Consider the following 25,460-nt stretch of genomic DNA (forward strand, 5'->3'; position numbering starts at 1 on the left):
TTACGTGGGATTATACAAGTTTGTTTTAACACATTCGTTTAGATACGATTCAAATTCTTTAATTATATTTTTTTCGCCCTTTTACTGGCAAAACTAATTTAAAGTAATGTCTTAAAGCAAGTAAGTATTCTGATAGCTCGACCTAATATCAGCAACTGTCTTACTTAAAACATGGCTTTACCATTTGATTTCAATTTCTAACGTTAACCGCAGCGTTGCATAAGGTTTTACTTTTGCCACATAAAAATATATCATAACGGTTTACACTACACATTTCTTCACCACAAAGCATTCCAAGATTTATTATATTTTGTTCTTAACACCAAATACTTTTCACTTTCTTACTTGTATTCTTGATTCAATTGTAATCTGCAACATTTGCCTTCTATCCTAACAATTCTATTGCCACTTTAAGTGAAAATTTAGCCACACAAATCAGAAGAAGCGTAGCTCCTTGCACTGGGACTGTAGATGAAAATATTGGAAATCGTTGTTATGCCAGACCACCAGAATATGCTGTCTCTACGATGGTTTGCCATTCGTGATTGTTTCCGTCACCGTCGTCGGCGTAGTCACCCCATTCTGTTTCGTTGGCGATGCGCCTTTTTTGCTCTTTTCCGGACTTCCATTGAGTGGTCGTGTCCGACGCTGATGTTGCAGATCATCATCGCTAGAACTTTCACACGTAAGCAGCTGGTGATTTTGATTATTCAATTGCTGCCTTCTCAACTGCCCGGTCGTTAGATAGCTATCTAATTTGCCAACAGCAGCGAGAATAAGTCCAAGAAATGCGGGAGCCGGCTTAAGAGGTCGGGATAGATATTCCGGGTGGAACTGTGTGGCTACATAGTACGGATGGTTGTCGAGCTCGACAATTTCCATTCGTTGTTTGTCCTTGTCGTGCCCAACGAACCGCATCCCGTGTTTTTCGAGCTCTGCAACGTATTCCGGATTTACCTCGTACCGGTGGCGATGCCGCTCCTCGATGTGGTCTACACCGTTGTATAGCTTGCCTGCGAGTATACAGCAGCATGAGTGAAATTTTCGTCTGCCAGAGATTGGTCAAGGGACAGTCGTATGCTTACGGATTTTGCTGTCTCCTTTGAAGATGGTAGTCCGTTTACCGAGACGCATCGTGGCGCCATACGAGCCAGGGTTATGCTCTGGCATATCAATCACCAAGGGATGAGGCGTTTCCTCGTCAACCTCAGTAGAAGCGGCATCCTGCAAACCACGAGGGATTCTACTGTTTAGGCGTTGCCATAAGATAGGTTTCTTCATCTTACCTCTAGCTTGAGAACGTTTCGTGCAAACTCAATCACAGCTACCTGCAGCCCGAGGCAAATGCCCAGCATAGGCTTCTTGTTTTCACGGCTCCATTGGCAAGCCCGCATCTTCCCTTCCACACCACGTGTACCGAAACCACCCGGTACGATGATACCGCTATGGAATGTTGAACAAGGACATATTAGAACGCGATCTAGATACTACTGATCGGCCATTGTGATGCTCGCCTCCACTTACTGACTGTTGGTGAGCGTGTGCCAAGCATCGTAGTACAAATGTGGATTTTGCCGTTTCACATCCCGTTCCAGATTACACGCTTCGATGAATTTAAGCTCCAGCTTGTAGCCAACGGCGATGGATGCATGCATTAGCGCCTTCGATACGGAAGCATACGCATCTTCCAGTCGCGTGTACTTGCCGACCAGCGCAATGTTGACCTTCTTGTAAACGTTCTCTACCCGCTCGGCCAGATCACGCCATGATTGCATGAAACCGGGTGGCCTCGGAACGGTCAGATTAAGCTGTAACCGCTCGTTTACAATATCGACGACACCTGCTTGCTCCATCATCAGCGGCACGTGGTAGATCGATGACAGATCGGGTATGGTGATCACCTGTTCCGGCGCCACGTGACAAAAGTTGCTGATCTTCTCCTTTACCTCATCACCGATCGGGTTCTCCGAGCGACACACGATTAAATCGGGACTAAGGCCGAGCCCTCGCAACTCTCGGACGCTTGCTTGTGTTGGCTTCGTCTTGGGTTCCCCAGTGGCCCGTGGCGAAGGCACCAAGGAGACGTGCGCCACACAAAAGTTTTCCTTCTTCACTCGAAATTGAAATTGTCGGAATGCTTCCACGAACGGCATTCCCTCTATATCACCGATCGTTCCACCTAGCTCGATGATGCACACCTTCGGTTCCACATTATCCTTGACTGGGGTCTTTGCCACCCTTTCGACCCACTCCTGTATTTCGTCGGTTATGTGGGGCACCACTGCAAGCCATGATCGATTAGTTCTAGAGGAAGTTCAACCCGAAATTACGGTTCTCCACTTACCTTGGACCGTTTTGCCGAGATATTTGCCTTCCCGCTCGCCGTCGATTACATTCTTATACACCTTGCCGGTGGTTATGTTGTTGTGCCGGTGCAGCACTACATCCAGGAAGCGCTCGTAGTTGCCCAGATCCAGATCCACTTCACCGCCATCGTCAAGTACGTACACCTCGCCTGCAATGACGACAATCGTGACGACAAAGGGCTGAGTTTATTTTAAACATTTACTCTACCACCCCGTCGCACTCACCGTGTTCGAAGGGCGAAAACGTTCCCGCGTCGATGTTGATATAAGGATCGATCTTGATACACGTTATCGGTATGCCGCACGCACTAAGCAGCGTCCCGAAGGAGCTCGCAATCACGCCCTTCCCCACACCGCTGATCACACCACCCGTCACTAGGATGTACTTCATGTTGGTCCCCCGGAAGCTGTAAATAGTATCGGGTAGTAGATGAGTTTCTGGCTCGCTAAAGCGCAATTTACGGAACGGAAACGGTACCTAGCGGATGCTGAGCGAGAGCGCAGTAAAATCCGAGCGATACGGCTATATTCGACCGCGAGTTTGTAAACAAAGGTCTATCTTCTCGCTTTCGCACGTGCGGTCGTCTCCTTCCTTGGCGGGAGCACGCGGGCACGAGGAGGCCGCTGACCGCCGGTTGGTTGAAAATCGTGCCACACACCAAGGATGCACTTTGGCGCAAAAGCTGATACCGACACGATTTCGAAATTCTAGAAACCGAACTGCGCACGATATCGTTCACGCTTGGTTGGTGGAGAGTCTTTTTTAAGGAGATTTCGCGAAGGCAAGGCCGCAAACACACTCGTACACGCGGTCTTGCTTTCCGGGAAAAACGCACCGTTTAACTGTCAATCCGAAATTAGTCCGCGTAACTGGCAACACTGCCACTGCTCTTGTCACTTTGCCCACTGACAGTAGGTCGACAAAAACGATAAATCGTAATTTCTTCAGCGCGGAGTTTGTGAATCCGAGATCCGTGATTTTGTGACGAATTTCACGGTTTTCCCCGAGTTTCACGTTCCTTTTTCGGTCGCCGACGATTCCTGGCCCAGAGCGGCGTATCAACGATGTCCGGAATGAACGTGACACGCAACGAAGTGGTGCAGTTCGTGGTTCGCATATCCCTCGTCTCGCTCGTGACGTACTACTCGGCGAAATGGTTGATGAAAAATTTGGATCCTACGAACAAGAACAAGAAAAAAGCCATCGAACATGCGGAGGATATCCTGCGGAAGTGAGTACAACAGAGAGGGAGGGCAGCCGGACAAAGCCTCCGTACAGCGACACGCTGTCAGCGGTTGATCTTTGGCACGAGACGACAATCCCGTTGTTGGCCGATGCACCCCAGTTCGGGTTTAGTCACGATAGCTATTTTCTGCGACAGCCGGGGCGCCCTGGCGCCTCTTGGGAAACGACGTCTTAAGCAGGTCGCTTGTTATATAAGCCACCGCGGGCCAATGTTCAAAGACCTCGGGGACCGTTTCCGATTTCCCGATTGGGCGGAAGAATGGAAACTTTGACGCGTTGCCTTTGGCTTCGGTGATTAATGGCGTTTCCACAACCTTCATTTCATCCAAAAGATTGGGTCCGAACATCAAGAAATCGGCGATCCAGAATCTGAACGATTACGAGATGGTTATTGCATCGCATCTAGTCGTCCCGGATAACATCTCCGTCAGCTGGGACAGTATAGCTGGACTCGACCACGTGTGCCAGGAGATTAAGGAAAGCCTCGTGTTTCCGGTACGCCATCGGGACATGTTTAGCGGATCGGACCTCTACCAGGCGCCTAAGGGTGTGCTGTTGTACGGACCACCTGGTAAGTTGCACCCAATTTTAGATCCGACACATCCGGAGCAGATCACAGATTTCATTCATCCTTTTTATTTGCTTTCATACTCGTTTATAGGATGCGGTAAGACATTGATCGCCAAGGCAACGGCAAAGGAAGCCGGTATGCGGTTCATCAACCTGGACGTTGCTATGCTGACCGACAAGTGGTACGGTGAGTCGCAGAAGCTGGCTTCGGCCGTGTTCTCGCTGGCGGTCAAGATACAACCGTGCATCATCTTCATCGATGAGATCGATTCCTTCCTACGGGCCCGAAACTCGTCCGATCACGAGGCTACAGCGATGATGAAAACGCAGTTCATGATGCTGTGGGATGGTCTCAACACGGAGTCCGACTCGACGGTGATTGTGATGGGTGCGACGAACAGACCACAGGATCTCGATAAAGCCATCTTACGCCGGATGCCCGCCCAGTTCCATATCGGTCTGCCGAACGAGGATCAACGACTCAACATTCTGAAGCTGATTCTGCGTCGTGAGGAATTGGCGTCCGATGTCAGTCTCCCAAGACTGGCGTCTATTACGCAGGGCTACTCTGGATCGGATTTGCGAGAAATTTGTCGTACGGCTTCGGTTTACCGTTTCCGGAAGCTGATGCGGGAATCGTCCGCGCAACCGGTGGCAAACGGTGGAACACCTAAGGTGTCGAACGGGACGGTACCCAACGGACGTAGGATGGAAGGGGATATGCTAGCATTTGATGAGCCTCCTGCGATTACGATGGAAGATTTCGACAAATCCCTCCGCAGTATGAAGCACTCGAAGTACACGACGGGTGTGCTGAACGATGCGAGGATCGATTTAGATTGAAACCGATCGCCGCTTACGGCCAAAGGCCAGTGATTGCGTCGGAGCAGCATTTCTGAAGTTCACGAAGCTCTCGACGAGTAGAACTTTTACCAGCCAGATGCAGTGGGGCATACCCTTCGCGGGAACAACGGTTAACTATCCAGCTTTCGGTAGCACCCAGGGAAGATAGGGTGATCAGTGCAAAACTATAAATTAACCGGACTTGTCGTATCGTGTCGTTCGCGTGTGTCTTTTATTTGATATAATCGTGAATCGAGTGTACCGTTATGAGTAGAGATGTTTTCATAAGCGTTAAATATTCATCGGGAAAATCTAATATAGTCATCGGTAGGTACCCTTCAATCGGCACAGATGCGCACTAGTGTGTTCAGAGGTGTTCGCACTAGGCTACAAATGAAGCTATTTGTGCTGCAAGCTGTTATTTAAAAGCGACAAAGTTTACTCTATGATCTTTTAAAACACATATAGCATATGTAAAAGTTCTGTAAATTGGTTGTTCACGATAGTTGTAGATAAATAGGTTTGTAATTAGACGCGTGCAAAGGGAAGGGACGAAAATTTACGAAATAAATAGAGATATTTCTCGAACAGACTTACTCGCCACACAGAAGAATCATTTTCACCAAAAGCAAAGGCTATACACAGCAATTCATTGTGTAAGTAAGTATTCCATCGGGATGGTCTCGTTACTCCTCTCGTGTTGCTGTCGGGCTCCTTCTTGACTTGTCCGTCCGTTCGTCTTCCGACGATATGTATCATCCTTTGCGCCATCACCAAGAGCATGCGTTCCATTTGTGTCGTAATTGGGGGAAGATTAGTCAAAAACTACATTAGTCTTCAAGATGAATTTGTCATTTGGGCATTTGGAAATAATTTGATACAAAATACCAACAGCATCAACAACAACAAAGGCAACGGCATTCAAAATACCATGCGTCTCCATTTGGATAGAACACGCTGGGTTTGAACATATAACGACTTTGCTCCTAGAATGTATTACAACTTCAAAAAGGTTTGGTTTACAGGTTCGGTTGACCGTTTAATGTGATTGAAGAAACTATGATAATCGGTAACTATTAAAATACTAAATACAGTATTTCTTAAAATTTATTCCTTAACAAATAAATATCTTTTAGTCATTCCTGCACACATTCCCATATAATCTGGTGGCACACAAACACAAACGTAATATCGGGCACAGTGAAAGCTTTCGGAATCGAAAGCACCGAAACTCGCACCCGAACGAATCCTTTTGCCTTCGGGCCTATTCGGGCGCAGGGATCACCGAACGATGGGTACAGCATACGTCCTTTACCGAACGGCAGAAAGCACTCGACATCGTAGACGTGCGGTCATCTACGGTAACCCGTTTTCCCCGGGAGGACGTCTCGTTAACGGTTTGTCAGTTAATGTGCTTGGTCCTTTGCAATACGACCTTCTCAAACAGTGCCACCGAAAAGAGGGAATAGTGCCACGAACAGTACGAAGTGAGTGAACAAAACAGACTGGCAGTCGTTTAGTTTTAGTGTTTTTCATGAGTTGGTCTTAATAGACTCCTCCTGTATCCATGCTGGTGTCCTTTCTCTTGCTCAGCTCACGCGAGGAAGCTGAGGCTATTATGCGCGCCATTTTGCTTAGCTCAAAGATGATGCTCCAAAGCCCGTCTCTTGTCAATCGTCTGTCCTTCGTGCGTTCGTTATTTCCTCTGGATCGGGGGAAGCAACGTTCTTCTCGAAACACAATGTGCTTCGCTTACTAGTGTTTGTGTGTGTGGGAATAAGCACGGATTCAATAACAAACGTATCGTGGTGAAAGGTGTGCGCGTGTGTGCATGAGCGAATGTTCGCACGAGAGTTGTCCTACTGGTGGTGTACGAGGTTGCGTCTGTATTGTTGGCGCTCGTCCTCGTCATCCCCAAACCTCCCGTCGGTAGCAGCTTTGCAGTCATACTGCTGAGACACGCTTCGGGTGTCAGAGTAATGTAGTAGGCTTGCCTGCTCTGCCCTGCTACAATGTCCGCTCGGGACGTTGGCTTCCGCCGACCGACTAAGTAAGGTCGTTCCACGAGGTGTGTGCTTTTGGCGCCTCGACAACCGTTTTATGAAGGTGACACAAAATTGTGTATGTGTGTTTGACTGTGTGCGTGCGAGTGTTTATCAATTCGAGCCCCTTTTCACACCTTGCTCAGCTTCAGAGCTACCCAGCATGCCGCAGCCGCTAGCATCGCATAGCTTTGGGCCATCATCTGCAGCATCCACCAGCAGCGCAGACAGAAGGCGACATCCGCTTGTCGTGTCGAAGCTGAGACGCACACATTCGCGCACGCACGGAGTGTCCTATCAACCAGCACTCTAGTAGACCCCGCCACGCCATGCGCTCCTGGCGTCATAGTCCAGGAGATTAGGTTTCGGTTCGTAGCGTGCGTGTTTTGGTGCTGGAACGATGGAGAAATTCATTATAACTAGACTTACTCAACCATGCGAAAGCCACAGCCAATGGGGAGAAAATTCAATTTTCTTCTCCGGCACGCTGCTGCTACGAAATCAGCGACAAAATGAACCATCGTGAAGGAGGATTTTCGTAGCTCAGTTTGCTATCGAAGTAGTATTAATTGAAAAGATTGGAAGAAAAAAATCCAAAACATGCGAAACGGTATGTACAGTTCCGCGGGTCTTACGAGACGCGAAAGTCTTTCACCTTTTCCAGCTTGCCATGACCTTATCAGTAACCCGCGTCAAGCGGATCGATGCAGAGGTGAGTTGGCCTTTTTTGCCGCATTTCTCATTGCCGCCATGCGATGTGCGAGTCTAGCGAACGCGCCATGCACGACACTTGGGATTTGTGACGACGTGTCACCGCGTTAGGTATTATGCCGCCATCCAGTCGATTTCCAGATAGAAAGGAAGAAGAACCTTTCCATCAACCATCCCACTTTCTCGTCTGCACAATTTTAGAAAGCATGCTTGTGTTTGTACGCTGGTTTTGGAAACGCGTTCGCAAAATGGCGATAAAATACGAGAAACAAAAAAAAAACGGCCCCAACATAGACTGCCGAGTCTCTGGCGGTTGCCTCCGTACCTACTATGCCTTCGGGCACCACGCTGTGCTGGTTAGATTGCCGGGGCTGCAAATTTAATCATCGTCTTCCCCAAACTTCCGGTGGGATCAAACTGACCTTTTTTTATTTGTGTCTTGGCTTCATTTCACGCCTTCGGCGAAAGTTTTGCTCTTCGCGACCGAGGAAAGGAAGATGGGGGTCGTGAGTCGGTGGCCCGATGTGTTGCTATGCCGTCCGTACTAGAAACAATCAAAAACAAATCAAATTAGGACACGGCCTGGCATACATTTGTCCTGGTGCTCAGTAGGTTTTTCAGAATCTTGGAAATGAAATGAAGATCTTCAAACGTTTTGATTTGTATGTTATAGCATCTATACTAGTTTTTAAAATAAATACAAACTTGAATCTTAATTACATTTGGTGGATAAGTTAATATTGTTAGTGTTACTTAAACACGGCCAGTATTTCCACTCGAGGTGAGCTGCTTTGTGCCTCAAATTCGTAGTAAAATAGATTTCAATCTGTCAGGACAACCATTGCAAACTGGACACCGTTTCTCATGGGCTTAAAGCGAAACGTCTTTAAAATTAGCTCGTAACAGTCGGTATCCATTCCAGCCGGTTGACAATACATTGTTTCCCCTTCGCTTTCCCATCTTCGTGATTTTCCAGCGTCAGCCAGTGATTGTGTTTGACAGTTTTCTCGAAGGCAACGGAAACTCCATTTAACCGAACGAACGTATCCGCGGCTTGTGCAGCAGTGATTGTGCTTCGCTCCGGTACCCTCCCCGAACAGTGAAAACAGGACAGAAAACGAACAAATCGAATCCAAAAACAAGAACACAAAATACGGTGACTTTTTTTGTAACCTGAAACAGGAAACTACCGGCCAGCTAAATCGTGCCAGGTAAGGTGATGCAGCAGTTGGAGACATTAGTTTGGTTTTTTTTTCGTTTCGAACGAAGTAAATTGTTATTCTTTGCGGGGTTTTGGCGCGGTGTGACAGGTGGCGCGACTGGCGCCCACGCGGTGGTTCGCGGAAAGGAAAAACGCAATAAACGAATGAACGGTTTACGGTGGTTTAGCGAAGCCTGGTATGTCACCTTATGTCGGCTTCACCAGTGTACTCGTATCGTCCACTCGCCATCTGACCGATACCGTCCAGCGGCACGTTTAGGGATCGTTTAATAGCTTTACGAGCATGGTGCACCGGGAGCAGCAGCAGGACGTCTTCCAACCAGCGCTGCACCAAGTAACTATCGCACGACTGCACAGATTGCACACTGCAGTAGAAAGAGGGGTGTGTTTGGGGGCATATCCTTTTGTCCTATTTTGTCTCCCCCGGTTCGAAATGGACCGTGGAGTGTATTTCGTGTCCCAGTGCCACTGTTTTCGAGTTCACTCCGGCAAAGGAAAAAAAACCGGCCAGGAAACGGTCCCGATGGGCCCGTAACTAACTTAAGTTTGTTTCCTTCGAAGCGTAGGAGACCGTGCACCTCGCGGCATGGCAGCAGCGAACATATACATACATACATACATACACTCTGGAGTGGAGTGGAGCCGACTGTGGCCGCACCAACGGTCCCACTGCGCATCGCGCGCGTTGATGATGTTGGCGCGTTGGCGAGATGGGAAAACTTTTAAATGAAGCATTCACCTGTTTTGAGTGCTGCTGCTGTCGGTTTGGTATCCGAAAATTGCGGTCCACCAAGCACTACCGAAACGCTATAGATGGGCTACGTACCGTGGCCATGCACCCAGTCTCGGCAACCAAATGCTGGTTGCCTCAAGCATTAGCTTTCTCGATTAATTTGTAGCATAAATTATGGTAACAAGTTACTCAAACTACTTAAACCATAAGCCCCGTACGGTGTCTCATCGAGCAGTACCCACGGACCCATTTCCATGCCAAAGCATTTCACCTTTTGTTCCTAGTGAGGCCGTTTCTCTCGTGCTCCATCACGCATCAGTTTACTGGGCATACCATCCTTGCTTGTTCGTTCCTCCGGTGCCAACCAGCAGCAAAGTGACATTGATTAAATTTTGAATATGCTGCCAACATGCACCAGGAGCAGCCGAAGAGCAGTGCATCCAACTTGCATCATCATCAACATCATGGGCATCATCACTGGTTGTCCAACGGGAGGAACACACCGCGACGCTACGCTTCATTTAAGCGCGTACACGGAACACGATGACACGTTGATAGCATCAGCTCATTCCTCGTCTCGTTGCCAGCGTTGACAGGATCGGGCGTGGGGTCCGGAAGTGCTCGTTTAACCTTTGAGTGAATCGTCCTTTGTGTCCATACCTTACGTCCCGTACGTTAGAAGCACGGTATAAAAGCGCGCGTCATGCGTTACACAGCGACGGACCAGGATCGATGATTAAGAATCACATTGTCACTACAATGCAGGCCATTACAACGAGCATAATGATGCCATTGTAGCTGGTTATCCGTTTGGATCTACTTCCGCTCATCGTCATCGAAGGGTTAACGTCATAGGACACCGCCACCAGTACGCAATATGTTCCAGTGGAACAGCCCGGCTGTCACCGGCGCATTGAACGTTAGCGGAATCCCCTTTTTCTCCTCCCATTCCGATCGCTCACCACAGGACTCGCCCTAAATCGTGTTTGATCAACGTTCCCGACGTGCTGTCGTCGATGGGACCGCGTCACGGCCGTCGGCGTGGGGCGTGAGCATTGCATGATATGCGGCGCGGTTTAGTGCTGCATAATTTATTATCCCGTTCGGATCAGCGAATAATGGGTGCATCGGACAATAAACTAGATGCGGATCGGGAGGGGAGAGGGGGGAAGGGGTGAGTGCACTCACGCACCAGCGAGACTGAATGCAGCAGAAGCGCAGGACGAACAAACACTTTAATGCTTGTCCACCGGGGTGTCCCATTGACCGGTATATCGAAATGCGCGCGTACAGTGCGAGTGTCTTTAGTGAACAGTTTAGCACCAAGAGTGACGCGATAGTCACGGTGGGAAAAGTCGTTTCAGAGAGAGCGAGAAAAAAGGAAGTAAAAGCAGGAACTAAATGGCCTGCCTGCAACCGCCAGGCAATTTGTTTCCTGCCGAGTACCGGCTGACTAGCTGGCTGCCAGGAGTTGCCGGGACAAAAAAGCGACAAAACCAATTAATGGCTGTCGTTAGATTTAATTATGATTTGAACCGGTACCGGCCAACGGATGGAGGGGATGTGGTGCACTTTTGCATGTCGGGCAAGTTTTATTGAATTACCCAGTCCGAAAGTACGCATTCCCCCCCTTCCAAAGGTTTTGCATGACGCAACAGTTCGAACCAGGAATGCTGGTTGGCTGGCTGTTGAATGGCTTGATCCGGGAGAGGATCCTGGGGCTAGAGGGCTAGCAGCTCGTTAAGTGCTTCGGTAGTTTTGGAATATGCATTTACTAAGGATTCCCTCATCAATTACGCACACTGGGAAATGGTTATCCAGGAAGCAGAATGAACGTTAAAGCCGTTCTTAAAGCTCCAGGCTGCTGGAACAGGAGATAATGCATTAAACGTCGGCACTATATCCAGTGCCGCTGTACCCGGGTGAGAGTTTTCGTGTTGAACGGTACGTGCGTTGCTGGGTCTCCTGCGCCGCACAACGAATGTTCCCTGGAGGCATCGTGTTTAACCAGCGTTACGGTTTGTGCTGCGATGATGCTGATGGTGCTTATCGCTGGCAGCGTTTCGCGTGTAACATCGTGCAATTTAATTGGGAAACTATCCGTTCTCCCGTTTCGTTCTCGAACGTAATTTTAAAATGTTTTTTTTTTGCGTTCTTACTGTTAACGGTGCTGCAGAATGGAACGTAGTTTCTTCCTTTTTTCGTAGTGCTCATGGAATATTGAACTGGTATAGATAAAAAAGAGTTAGAAGAGTGACAGAACAACTAAAAATAGTTAACAATGTCATGAAATACTTAAGCTTATTGTTCTACATATCGGTGTGAATTTTGTGTGCAATTCATTGTTCCACGCAGTTGAATGTTAAAATCTATAAAAACGAAAGCGGAAAATCCAATTAGGTCATCGCTGCGAGCCGCGCTCTCGCTATTTGTCGAACGTAATGGTACATAAGCGACGGTTTTGTTGACTTTAGCGAGATTTTTTTTATTCGATTACACCATTACGGTTGGCGGTTTCCCTGTTAAAGCGCTGTTGTTTTTCAATTATGCTTCCTGATTGCGTTCTTCTCGACGCTGCTCCCACAAACCATTTATGGTTGTTAATTGTAAGGGTCAACCTTCGAAATCAGATTAATCGCTTATCTTTCAAACGTTCCAACCACAACTTGCAAGCATTTTGTTGCAACAAAAATGCATTTCTGGCTGAAAATGCAACGACCTGATCTCTGGGAGATAAAAGGTGCTAATTGATGGGATAAGCCATACCTCGTGAAGGATATTGATGAGGAAGGAGAAAAAGCAGACGTCTGCATGCCGCTACAAGCTTACTTACTTGCTCACTCGTTACTGATTACGGGGTTAGCTGGCCAAGTTATGTTGACTAGTCTTGGCTGCACTGATTGGTGATGGCGTGCATCACGCCATCATGCATGTTTAGTGCCTTCGAGTGCCTTACTTGCACATGTAGGAATCTTCATCAACAACACACCGTGCTTTGGTGGCTAGTAGGTGGCTTTTGTAGGTGCGCCACCTAGCGAAGGATGTTAAACATTTACATCCCATCGCCAGGAGAGCCATGGCGTGTTCGTGTTTGACCTGTACTTACGAACGCCTCGTTCGTGCTGGGGATTTCAGAGTAATTCCGCTGGGACAAAACGGAATGCTTACGGAATCGGTACGCTCCGATGGAAGGTCATCGTGTGCCGGTTTATTTCTTGCAAATTCTTCGAACCTGTCTATCAGACCGGGTGTGTAACGAGTGTGTAACGAGTGATTTGATAAGGCATGTCAATGTTGACGGCGCTAATGATGTGTACATCGGTAAGCAAAGAGCTCATTCGTTCTTATATTTCAACTCCAGGAAGAGGCAGCCAACGGTCAGTAATTAGGGCCATTAGACGCTTGCAAGAATCCATAAATGAAGCGTGTCAAGTGTAATCACTGCATTTTGCTGTTGCAATGGCCGGAAACCCTTCGCGACAACGTGGAGAACAATGAAGGTTAAAATCGAAAAGACAATCCGCACAAGATACTGTCTTTCACTTCCATTGAAAACTCGCGCTTCCTTTGGCAGAAGAGAATGAAAAACCAAAACACTCGACTCATCCCGTGAAGTATGCTTTGTGGTGGCTCGAAGCCGCACCGTCATCATTGGCAGAGCGCGTCACAGGGAAAGTCCAACCAGCCATTGCTGCCGCATCCTGCCTTCGCGATGGGTGCTTTAGGATGAGTGGATCGCGTAGTGTTATTGATTAGTACCACGCTGACGATATCGCCATTATGGAGCTAAGCTGAGAGGAACGTCATTGTGCTCGCTAAAAGCAAACAACCGGAAAGGCGAAGAAGAAGAAGAGGAAGAAGGGAAGCCTGAACCCGGCTGAACCAGACCACCGCCAAGCCTCATGGCTCTCATTTGCGTTAATGTGGCGCTCTGTTTTAAGGGTTTCCTTTTTGAAGCCCGATTTTCCCGGCCCTCGTGGCGATCGATCGCCTGCTGGCTCGGTGTAAGCGGATGGAGAGTAAATTGTGTTTTCCTTCGCTCTTTCGATGTCGATGTGCGATGTCGAAGCGTCTGTGTGTACCTCAGACGTGTTGCCTCATTAACATCGGATTAATAAGGACGCTGGTGGTTCTTGCGTGAGGAGTATTTTCTGATCCATATGCATAAATTGATGCAAGTAATTTCGCGGACCAGTTATCCCATTTTGTGGAAAAGAAATTAAATGTAGATTCACTACCGTTTCATTCAATACAGTATTTTGTTCTAAATCAGTTTTAAAAGGTAGTTTTTGTAGAGTGAAAGAAAATTTAATGGAATTCATAACAGCTTCGTACCTCGCATAAGTGTTTGTATATGTTTTATTTAAAAAAAATCCTTCTAGCTAGACCAATGAATGAAGAAAAATTGAAAAACAGGATCTAATCCTCAATCAACCAACTCATACTGCTCTGTCCCTGGTTGACTGCCACCAAAACCAAACTCCCAAACGCTTGATCGATTTGGTTTGTATTTTACCCACTTCCGGTGTCGCTTGTTCTCAAAAAAAAAAAAAAACGATGTTTTGTTTATCCAACTCAACAACAAATCAACAGATGTACGTTTTTGCCGTCCGTCGGGTTGATCGGGTTGGGTTGAAAAACGAAAAACATTGCAAAACGCACCCAACGGGCTTGGCCAAATGCTAGTCGTCTCTCGGATAGCCTGCGCCTCGGAAAGGATCGCCGCATGATAAATGGCACTGGTCTGAACCGCGCTGAACCCCTTCCCGGAACAGCCTGAGCATCCGCTTCGTAGATGGCGTCATCAACCCACACTCGAAACCTCCCGGTTGGTGCCTGGCAGGGAGGGAGGAGGAAGTTTTTGCATATCAATCATAATAAAATGTATGTTTTCTTCCGGTTTTCACGGTTTTTTCTTCTTTTTCTCAAATGTTGCATTGTTATTCACACACTTTTACGTTTCCATATCCGCCCATCATCATCCTTCTTCCCAATTTAGCGCCATTACGGAGCGATCTATTTCCGGTGTCGGTGGCCGGTCCAGTCGGTTGGTCGGTAACTAACGGAACGGAAAGGTAAAAAAACGGGAAGGAAGTATAATCGTACGCGTGTGTGTGTGTGTGTCTGTCGGTGACGGTGTGACTTTTCGGTCACAGTTAAACCGACGTAAGCATGATGAATGTTTCCTTTCCCGAAGGCGGCACTCCAGGACACGCGTAGGTCCTCATGGCACTTTCAAGAAGCGAACACGATGGCGACGCATGTTCAAGCACGATGTATCGATGCGATGTTTCGTCCCGTTTCCACTACCACCATTTATGAACAGCGGCCCTCCCGGTGCCAGGGGAAATTCATATAAAATGAAATCGCTCTCGATCAAAAGCCCGTCGCTCGTCCGATGTTAACGTAAATTACGTTTTCCACCGGGAGCTACCGTTTCGGCTGGGAAGGTTCCAGGGAGGCTCAGTGAGCAGGCGCCACTCTTCGGAGTGAGTGCTTGCCATCCGAAAATGAAGACGAAGGCGAAAGACAAACAGAAAAGCCGGATTCCCATTTGCTTCATCATCATTATTCATCTCGTCGCTTCAAAGGAACTAGTTCCGCGGGACCGGAAACGGTGGATTGAAAGGTACTCGCCGAGGGAAGAGGAACACTGATGAAGAAGGGGAAGGGGAAGGGGAAGGAGAGGACCATCAATTCCACCGTAAACGGTAGAACGATTCTCGCTTACATCTATAGCGCGCGTCTAGATCGTCCTTGGAATCCCGTTCCACCTTCGGAATGATATGCGCACGGCCGTCGGTGTGGCTAACGGTACTAACGTGGTGGACGTGTTCGTCGTTCCGTTGGTGCACGGTTGCGCTGATCGTGACACAGCTGCATCGTGCATGTGCATCAAACCGGGCTGGGATCGGCACCGAATAGTTCCCATCGGTACCAGGGTACCGATGTAGACACGAAATTGCGCTGGCAAAGTTATTTCCAGCCGCTCTGACTTTAACCTCTATTCGTTTTGTGCAACACGGAATGACACGGAATGGACGGGAACCGTAAGGAATGGTAGAAGGGTTTATACTGGTTTGTGCTTTTGAGCGGAACGAGCGAGTGACTTGAGGGTGGCACTTGCCGGAACTTATGCAAGTCGCGGTGAGGGTTTGAGAAAAAGGAACGGAAGGTACCCTGTACCGTGCGTTCCCTCCCTGGCAGGTCTGTCGGATCCCGATTTGCGATTTGGATAACGAGGTTGAGAGATCTTGGGCTACCATCGCCCTACCTAACCCAAGCCCAGAAGGAAGCCTGCAGCGGATGTACGCTGAGTGTTTTCTACGGGAAATGTCAATGACAGACCCTCTCTTTGTCGTCGTTGTCGTCGTACCGGCATAGTTCATGTTCAAACATGGTACGGTACGATCGACGGTCGATTCGACGGGAAAAGATGGAAAATTGAGCTGTAGAGGGCCAATTCGCCTAAGGGGAAGCGCCATGAACTGTCACTGTGTCGTGGGGCCAAAGTTAGATGTGACACAATCATAATTTACGGGGAAACCCCATAAAGTATGCCAACATAACCTCTCGCTAGTAGCAGCCACGATTAGCCTGGGCCCTTGTGCGGTTATAGGCCCCTCCCCATCCCCCCCCTGACAAGGACGTCGTGATGACGGAGCGATGGTCGCCGATTTCGTTGTTGTCTTTGATTATAGCGGCCTACGGACCGTGGATTTGAGGAGTTGGTTGAATGAAGAAGGACCAAAAGTTACCGTGCAAACTACTTTGCCACCTCGCAGCGCCACTCAGAAAGTTGTTATATAGCTAAAGGTGTGTGATGGCGTGCTGAAGTAGTAGCACTGTTTACTCAACAAGCCCCAATTGGAATCGTGCTTCCAGCGACCTCCTCGGTGGCAAGTTTTGTGTTTGCGATCTGTAACTCCAGCCGACGTATCATTTGGCGAAAGAGAGAGAGAGAGAGAGAGAGAGAGAGTGTGTGTGTAAATATATTGCTTTTAGGAGACAAACCTGTTGAAGGACTGTTGATAGGATTGTGTCCGCCATCATATCGATAGCTGTAAAAGCTAATGTTCCCTTAGGTATATCTAAGTATATGCTGCTAATTCAAATAAGGATCAACGCAATCAGAGAAAGAGATACTTCACTTTGAGTAAAATCCCTACGACCTAACCTTTTCCAACGCATTAAAGTGTAATATTTTACTCTCGAAGCTCCCCAAAAACCGTTCGCTTCAACCATAAATTAAACTATTTCACGATTGATCAGGACAGGGTGAGCCCCTGCAAATGGCTTGCTTCCGTTCGTTCTCGTGCGCTCCTCATCCCCTTTCTGCTCTACGACCATATTTTCCACATCATTAATCTCGACGGCAATTTATAATCCCGTATCCTGCTGGTTGGCTGGTGGTCCTGTATCGAGCTGGGGTTCTTTTTCCTTGTCCCTTGACCGTGCCTCATCCATTTTCAGCGGAACGTAAGGATGGTTTCGAACTTTCGGGTTTCGGGATCGCACAGCTCTTGCCTTTTGAATACTCTTGCATTCGAAATAGTTTTCGCTTTTCGGCAAAGCTGTTCAAGTCCCTAAAGAGATTCCGTTTTTTTGCAGATCAATGTTATGCGTAGTCCTCTAGTCTTCTCCTGTGTGATAAGTAAGGGTAAACCTATCCAAACCACTGAAACCACCGAACAACGCTTTAACTTTGAAGCTTCACCGGATTGCTTTCAACTTCCCTGACAACCCCCCCACCACTACCACCAGTGTACACTTCACTGATCAACCGACGATTTATCGAGGTCCCGGTCATGGAGCACGCGCATGTGTGTGTTGAGTAGATATTTTTGAAAAATTGGATAAAAAGCCTCTCCACACTGGGTTGGGCGTCCTGGCGTCTGTGTCTGTCCTGATGTTACCGGACGGCAAACAGGATAGACCAGGCCGGGCCAGGGCCAGGACCTTATCTGGTCAGTGCCAGTGAAAATGAATTAACTGTCCACCCAGCGAACCAGAGGAGTGGTGGCCATAATTCATGCTGGCCAAAAAGTGCAACCCGAACATTATCTCGCAATCCGCGCGCTACGTACCCACCATTGTGACACCGGGCTCCACAGTGGCCGAAGTGGAAATGGCTGGCTTCCTTCCAGCCTACACCAGCCAGCCATTAGCAGTCGACTTCTTGCCGTGTCGGCTTGTCTTGATTTTCCGAGATTTTCCGGTCGTACACTAACGCGCGATCGCGGAGATCGTCCTTTGCGTGCCGCCCCCTACCCTACCGCCTGTTGTGTTCCCTTTTTTGGGGAGTTAGCCAAGGAATTTTAAATCATGGCCAACCAGTCGGCCACGGGCGAGTCGAGTCCTGTGCCGGTAATTATTTAATCCGCTCTCTATATTTTCCGCACCAGCTGAGCTGGCTCTGAAGGGGTCCTTCATTAGGGATGTGAATTATTAACGCTTTGGAACGCTGGATGAGCTCGCAGGTCGAGCGTGCGAGTGCAGCGGTGTAGATGGAGGGGCAGGGATTAGAGTGTGAATTTATTGAAAAACGGAAAATGGTCCGGGCTTCCGGAGTTACCATTTAATTTGGTTTTATCGCATCGATGGATTTCTGATTTTTTTTGGGGTAAAATTTAAGCCTCCGAAATCGTGTTTATTAAAGATAAACAGTCTAGATGCTTCCCTGATGAGCACCGAAACGAGGTAATGTGTGTTTTTTTACCTTTATTTGACTTCATCCATCCACATTGTTTGGATAAACTTTCAATATTTATAAAGGATACACACAGGCTGTTCCTGACGAGGATGTGCTTGAGATGAAATAATCGTATTATCTCATGAGCTCTTATCGATAATTTTTTTCAAACTCATAACACGCAATAATTTAACGCTACACTTACTTAGCTTTTTATTAAAATTATTTCGATTTACATTATTTTCAGCAGAATGCTGTTGATAAAAAATAGTTGTTCAGTTCCTTTCTGATCCACATTACATCTGGTTTATCGATTACAATTGTCCTTACAATGTGCCTTGCTGCCGGTGTCGGGACTCGAGCTGGTCCTAGCCAGCTCGTCGACACTTGTTCGGCGTTGTAATTGAGTTCGTAATTGCAGTGCTGGTGCACACACACAATGCACTCCACAGGTTCAGGCATACGGCTGTACTGGCCACTCTCCAGCGGCAGAAGCGTGGTCGGTCACGGACCAAATTAATTTATTTCATACGCATCCACTCCGAAGAAGCCATTAGCTTGATTGAGTATCGGATAGGATCAGCCCGGATGATGCCGTAAGGGACGGTCAGGGGAAGGTAGAGGAGAGGTGATATAGGACGAACGTACACCGTCTGGTGGTGCCTTGTCCACAGCTTGGAATTTATGCTCGCCCTGGGAAGCGCCTATGGTGCGCAGCTTCATCTCGAGCCAGCGATGATAGCGCGAGCGTGCCCTGTTGTATGCCGGTCCGGTCTTCTACCAATTAATCCCAGGTCCCGTATACCCGGGGTCGATCCGGGACTTTGTAGTTCGCCTTCCAGCTCGTCCAGGTGGCCACGGTCACGGTGCACGTGTGTCATCAATCACGAAGGATAATGGAATAAATTTGACCTGGTTCGGCAAACGGACCGCGACTGTGTCCTGATGCACGAGGGCACCGCGCAAATCGAGCAAGCGAATCGAACCGACTTTTGGTCATTCTCTATTTTTGACGCCCACCTGGCATAGAGCTTGTCCAATCCAAATGCTTCGCTGGCATAAAAGGACGTTCGACATACTATTTCCCCGGCCCCATCGAGGGACGAATGATACTCTGGATCGATAGTTCTTGTTCGATGTTCGATGCGATACCCTTAAGCTATCTCGACAGTCCTAGGAGATACTGGAGCGGAGGAGCAGTATAGTGGAACAGTATTAATGGCAGAGGCGTAGTACAAACATTTATTTAAGTACCGCTGCCTCTCTCTTTCTTGTCCTGTGCTCCCTTCCTGCCATTGGATGAAATCTGGAAGCCATCTGGAAGCTTGTCACATGGTCGCTAGGTCACCCCAGGCCAATGAGGCATCGCTCGAGACGCCTCAGGACGAAGCACAGAGGTTTTCTTAATTTTAAAGTAAACAGACGACCGAGCGCTTCGGAGTTACAGTAAGAATATAGGAGATCAATATTTACTTAGATTCGATTATTGATTTTGGATCATTAACGACTTTATCTCAACTAAGCGTTGAGAGTGTGCGTGTGCATTGGGGCGGTGACGAATCTGGTAGATGAGAAGAACTTTTTTTCCAAATAACGGTGACCATGGTGCCGTTCCTGATGAGCTATTAACCATTGTGGCCCGCATGTAGGACATCTTTTCATCATACCCAGCGCCAGGCCCGGGTGTCGCATCGGATATTGATAGCAAACATTGCGTTTTCCCCGGAGCAGGACAGCGCTGTCAGTTGCTCATCGAGAACTGTGGTGTGGTCTAGTATGATTTAGTGTCGGTGGCACACACGCACACGGACACCCCGATATCATCTTGTCGCATCTCACGGTCACATCGTATAAAACCATCTAGGAGTGGACGCTAATGGATCGGGTGTCATACGGCTCGCCTGTGACTCGTTCTGGCCACGACACTCCATGGCACCGAGCTTAGCTGCCGCTCGGTGATGGCCCCAAGGATGTTTGCTTACCACTCCCACCTTGGCCAGAATTACGCAGCGATTTTTCTGTTCCATCCACGCACACACACACAGACACACATAGGCCGGGCTTGGGAAATGGTCAGCTGGAGCTACCACCAGCACCACCACCACCGTCGAGCCACTATGCATTTGCCCGAAATGGCTCCAAAACATCCATTTAAGGTTATGGATGTTCGTGTTCGGCAGTGCAGCTCAAAGCGCCCGGAGGCCGGCAGCCTATCATCTTATGAGTATCGCTTTCGATATGTGATTCTGGTACAAAGGCCGGTCCAAGCCATACCCGTAGCCCTATCTTAAGCTCATGTTTGTTTATTATGGCACGCAATCTGCACACTCGCCGGTAATCGAATGTTGGTGGTAGAGTTGAGTAGCCCACAATCGGGCTATATATCGAGGACCGTGAGCTGGTGTATCGAAATGATCCTGCGTCTTTGCCATATTATTTGGATTCTGCTTCTTGGAACGATGCTTGTTGACCATGTTATGGCATGTATTATGGAACTTTTGATGGTAAAATGGAACCATCATTTCTGGGAAAACCGACAGGTGAAGGTGGCTCTGGACGATGTGAAATCAAAGATTTGGCTTACAATCGAAGCTCGGATTACCATTCCTCACGTATGTGTGTATCTGGCTCAACTTCAACTTTGGCAGGTGTATGTGCTTTTACCAGTATCAAACTACCACCAACAACCTGCATGCTGCAGCGCTATTCCATCCTTTGTGAGCAACAACAACCTCCCTACTGGTTGCACGATCGAATTCAATTCCAGTTTGCATCCACCTTATCTGTGGTAGCGCCGGAAACTGCTCTCGCCCAGCCAACCGACCACCGGCCACTGGCAAGAGCGGGCCCAAAAGTTTGAATTAATTTATGATTCCGCTCCGCCAGGTACGTTCGCTTTCGGCCAGGAAGTTAGCGGAAGTGTTCGGTGAGCGATGAAATCACTTTATCCACCGTTTCCGGCATTGTCCGTTTGCAGGCAGCATGTGCTCGGATGCACAGTGGAAGTGGCAACATCAGGCGAAGGTGTTGATAAGTCGATTTAATAATTCATACGTTAATTACGCCCATTATTTACACTTTTAACAAGCGAAAAATCGCTGTTTGAGTCACTTTGCGAAACAAATCTTTCATATTTTATGTTACTTACCGGAAGCTTTGCTCGAGAAAATTCAAAGAATCATTGCTTACTAAGATTGGTTCCTGAGTGACGCAATTCAATGATCGCTCTTCCAAGGAAACACTTTGTCCATCCAATTGCCTATCTTCAGCTCACAGTGCATTGGCTGTGGATACGCAAGAGTTTTCGCCAAAAGGCTGCAACTCGAGTCGTTCCTGCTGGCAGAGATTTTCTACCAGAAAAATGCCTTTTCCCATATGCATGGACCGGTTCCACAGGCTTCGTTTGAAAGGTTTTTGGTCGAGCGAAAATATAAATCTCTCCCGCCTCGATTCGATGATACGGACAGGTGCCTTTCGATAACGGCACCACGCTACAAGGCGGTGCTCAGCCACTCTGCACTCTACCAATCGACCGAAGGCAGAATGGAGGGCTGTAGCATCGCGTGCCATCATCACCATCGTTGCATCCGTTCCAGGGCTGCTCACGATGAAGATGCAACAGTGTGCGGTGTTGATGGTTGGTGCTGCTAGTGGTGGTTCATTAATTTATTACCCTCTAGTGCAAGCCAACCGGGGATACCTTTTGGTCTTAAAGTGGTTTGACCCCGGACCATGGGCGGAGGTGCATGCTTTCATGCAACCCAGTGACGCAGGGAAGGGATAGAAATTTGAATGAAAAAGCGAAGTAGACGGACCCTTTCAGCCGGTCCCGGACAGTGGCCAAGTGGCTGGCATGGCAGGAAGCACTTGGGTGTCAAGCTTCCTTCAAACTGTTACCAGTCGCCCTGGTCGCCGGGAATTCCATCTTTTATTCATGGCGTCGTTCAGGCTAATGAAAAACCGTTAAAACTAACTTCTACTGTGGCTCTGGCGTTGGGTGTCTAGCCTACGGCACCTCGGTCTGAAAGTATCGGGCTGAGGCTAATTTTAGTTTCCATCATGTAGTTCGTCATGTAGCAATAGTGCATGTGGAAGTATTCTTCCATCGAAAGTGTATTTGTTGGAGCCAGCCATTTTTTTTTTTGTTGAAAATTACAGAATTTTCTCCAATAGGTGATCGTGACACAGCACTAAAGTGTATTAGTTTGTCCATAATAGAACCTTCTCTAGAATCAATTAGCCGACCTTAATTAAGGTCCTGCTACTTTTGAGCTGCAGTATGAGCTTCACATCAGCGAAAGCATACAAGAGTAATGGAGTTTCAGGGTAGTTCATACTTTTACGACTACCTTGTTGGTCCAAACACCAGCGCACACATACGCCGTACACACTTTAATTACAAATTGGAAGTAAATTGAATCTTTCCTTTGCATGATCCATAAAAATTAAGGAACCTATGAGACCGTCCCATGCCTATGAGGACGTGCTGTTTGTTGTGGTGCGGTAGCTTTCGATGATAGTGTTGTGCCCATGGTTGGTCCAGTATGCTTAGCGCATGGTTTGGATTATAGCGGTAAAATCCATAAATGAGTTGTTGGAGGGAGAAGTTCATCCACCTCCGGCGGTTCCAAAGCATACCTTTGCTTGTCACAAGGCTACACACTCATAAAGGATCGCTTATTGTGAAGCGTGAGAAAGCATGAATTGGCTCTCAGTTTTGAGCAACAACGCACCTCCCTGTTGCGGGAGTTGGGCATGGGTTTAGCATATCAAATGACAATCAAGCAACGTGAGCAACGCAAATGTCAAGGACACTGGGCGCCACCTAACAGTTGTAGTGGTTTAGCATTGCACACTGTCGGATTTGTGTTTGTGTCCGCACAAGGGCGAATGTGCTTCTTCCCCTTTTGATATAGATCGTTAAAATAATTACGATCTTCACTGTGTGTAACCGGAGCTAGTATGACCGCGACTATGACCACGAGTAACCGCGAATACAGGGAATGCCTTGGCACAGCACGGCTCGAAGACTATGGCAAGGGAACGGCGGAAGGCTCGCTCAATTGTGTACAGCCATTTCTGCAATTAGTGCGGTCATTTAGACGCTAATAATGGCTCTTCTCGGTGACCTTTTTTTTGCGTTCACCCTGGCCACTCCATTTTGCGATTGCCGGCAAACTATGATGCCTGAAGAGAGACGCGTGGCCAGTGTAATACACTGTTACTGAATAGGATTTGTGTGAGATGTTGTGGTGGCCAACTATGACTATGTTTAACCATGAAACCATGAGCAGGCTGATGAGTTTATGTTGGGTTCGCGCATTCGCAAGCATCCACGGATCCCTCGGACGTTCCCTTCCTTTTCCCATCGTTTGCATTCATTAAATGGGAAGTCGTATTTCTTAATGGAATCTAATTAAATGCCGGGTAAGCAAAGTTTCCCAAAGGTAAATGGCAGCAGACTTAATCAAACGAACAATGTACCGCCATTTATCGCAGGCAATAGTGTGTTTTATATCCCTCTTAAAGCTTTTTACTGCAAAAAGCTTTTGAATGTAGCATTGTCCCTTCCAGCTCTGCTCGACCGCACACCTCTTGGCTTCCTTTTTTCTGTTTGTTTTATTGTGTTTCGCACGCGGAATGCTTGGCTGAAGAAAGACACTGGAAAAGTTGCACAAAAGTAGTAGCAACTCCTTCGTTTCGCGCTCACATCTACAAAGCATGGACACCAACAACAGCCGCGCCAACACAGAGGTCCCTTGTGGCATTTTCTTGGACATTAGCTATCCGGTTGAAGATCCTAGCGACCGGCGACGTCCCAAAGCGGCGTTCCTTTTGGGGAAAGACACGGCCATTTATCACGGGCGGAGTGTCGGAAATTGAAACTAATGATCGAAAGGAGGAAGACGACAGTGACCATCCGGCGTTGATCCGACAAGGTGTCGACCGGAGTAGGCGTCGCTGGGGGTTTGTACCTTAGGTGACGTGTTGGCTTCGTGTGGCACGGATTTTGATATGGAAAACGTGTTCAGAGTGAAAGATGTCGGCTTACTTATCACAGGTCAAGGAACTTGTTTATACTGGTGTTGTTGGCATCTTTTTGAGTGAAAGGCATTACAATATTGTTTGGGAGTGGCAATAAGAAAAAAAATCTGAAATGCTTATGCTATTTAATGCCAAATTACAATCGAACAAATGAAATGCAAACTTCGCTAGCATTGCGTGAAATCATAAAGACAGATATTGATCCGCTTATAAATCGAAAGCGCTTTGCATGTGATTGCTTTTTCGATTTATGATTTGTCCATTTTCCATCCTTCTAAAGCAAACAACTATCAACATTCCGCTCGTGATCTAGTGAGAGCAGTCCATTCCTGGTAGATTTCATGCCATATTTATGCTTACCATGATAGTTCTATGATGCACCATTGCTTCCCTCTAATCCTCTCGTACTTACACAAACACCATGGTGCACATACATCCATCGGGCATCCCATTGGTTGCCATTGTGTATTTACTGCTCCGTCAACTGTCATCCGCTTGCCACACCGGATTGTGTGTGTGTGTGTGTGTATGGGTGTGTGGCTGTACAAACACCCAGTGTATGTAAGCCGTTGGTCAACTCAGCAGCAGCCGGCCCGCAAATACAGCGATTCCCGGCATCAGCAATCATCGGTTGAAAGTGCAAATAGTTGGAAACTGGGCTTGGCTTTGCGCCCCTGGCCGAACAGTGAGTGCCGCTGGTTCCCTGGAACAACAGGATCGGCAGTTCTGGGATAAAGTTTTGAAGTGGACAAACTCTTCGGTTACGTACGCAAATGATGTCCCTGTTTCTCTTGATTGCGATAATCTATTTTGTTTGGTTCACTCTCCTCCTGTTCCTCATCCACAAAGGCTAATCAAATTGTGGCGTCCCAAGTAGTGCAAAAATGAAACTTTCGCCCAGCGGCCGCTCAGCTTCCGGGACATCGAAAGCAATAGATAAAGGGCCGACGAAAAGAGGATTATCCTGGCAGTGGCAGTACGATAAGTTTT

The 25,460-nt window shown here is 47.8% G+C and overlaps 3 protein-coding genes across 4 annotated transcripts in view; 2 read left to right on the plus strand and 1 right to left on the minus strand.

The window, feature by feature from the left end:
* Positions 1-3,193, minus strand: part of LOC125949631 (CTP synthase) — a 3,197-nt gene extending 4 nt beyond the window's left edge. The window contains exons 1-7 of the mRNA XM_049676865.1: positions 2,845-3,193; positions 2,592-2,773; positions 2,345-2,515; positions 1,525-2,281; positions 1,287-1,443; positions 1,086-1,224; positions 1-1,013 (exon numbers count right to left, since the gene is read on the minus strand). The exon at positions 1-1,013 is cut by the window's left edge and continues 4 nt beyond it. Of these exons, the coding sequence (XP_049532822.1) occupies positions 523-1,013; positions 1,086-1,224; positions 1,287-1,443; positions 1,525-2,281; positions 2,345-2,515; positions 2,592-2,757 (1,881 nt within the window). The 5' untranslated portion in view covers positions 2,758-2,773; positions 2,845-3,193 and the 3' untranslated portion in view covers positions 1-522. The remainder of the gene's footprint in view (positions 1,014-1,085; positions 1,225-1,286; positions 1,444-1,524; positions 2,282-2,344; positions 2,516-2,591; positions 2,774-2,844) is intronic.
* An 88-nt stretch (positions 3,194-3,281) lies between these two features.
* LOC125949654 (outer mitochondrial transmembrane helix translocase) lies at positions 3,282-5,617 on the plus strand. Its single transcript, XM_049676913.1, has 3 exons — positions 3,282-3,598; positions 3,945-4,183; positions 4,274-5,617. Exons 1-3 carry the CDS (start codon positions 3,432-3,434, stop codon positions 5,023-5,025), a joined length of 1,158 nt encoding a protein of 385 aa, XP_049532870.1. The 5' UTR covers positions 3,282-3,431; the 3' UTR covers positions 5,026-5,617.
* A 748-nt stretch (positions 5,618-6,365) lies between these two features.
* Positions 6,366-25,460, plus strand: part of LOC125949662 (Kv channel-interacting protein 4-like) — a 41,791-nt gene continuing 22,696 nt past the window's right edge. The window contains exons 1-2 of one of the 2 annotated variants that reach the window (XM_049676922.1): positions 6,366-6,422; positions 8,755-8,989. The gene's annotated coding sequence lies outside the window, so the exon portion shown is untranslated. Of the gene's footprint in view, positions 6,513-8,754; positions 8,990-25,460 lie in introns of both variants that reach the window. The other variant, XM_049676921.1, reaches the window with a different exon arrangement.

This window comes from Anopheles darlingi, chromosome 2 (genome assembly GCF_943734745.1).
Source record: "Anopheles darlingi chromosome 2, idAnoDarlMG_H_01, whole genome shotgun sequence".
NCBI classification, from domain to species: domain Eukaryota; kingdom Metazoa; phylum Arthropoda; class Insecta; order Diptera; family Culicidae; genus Anopheles; species Anopheles darlingi.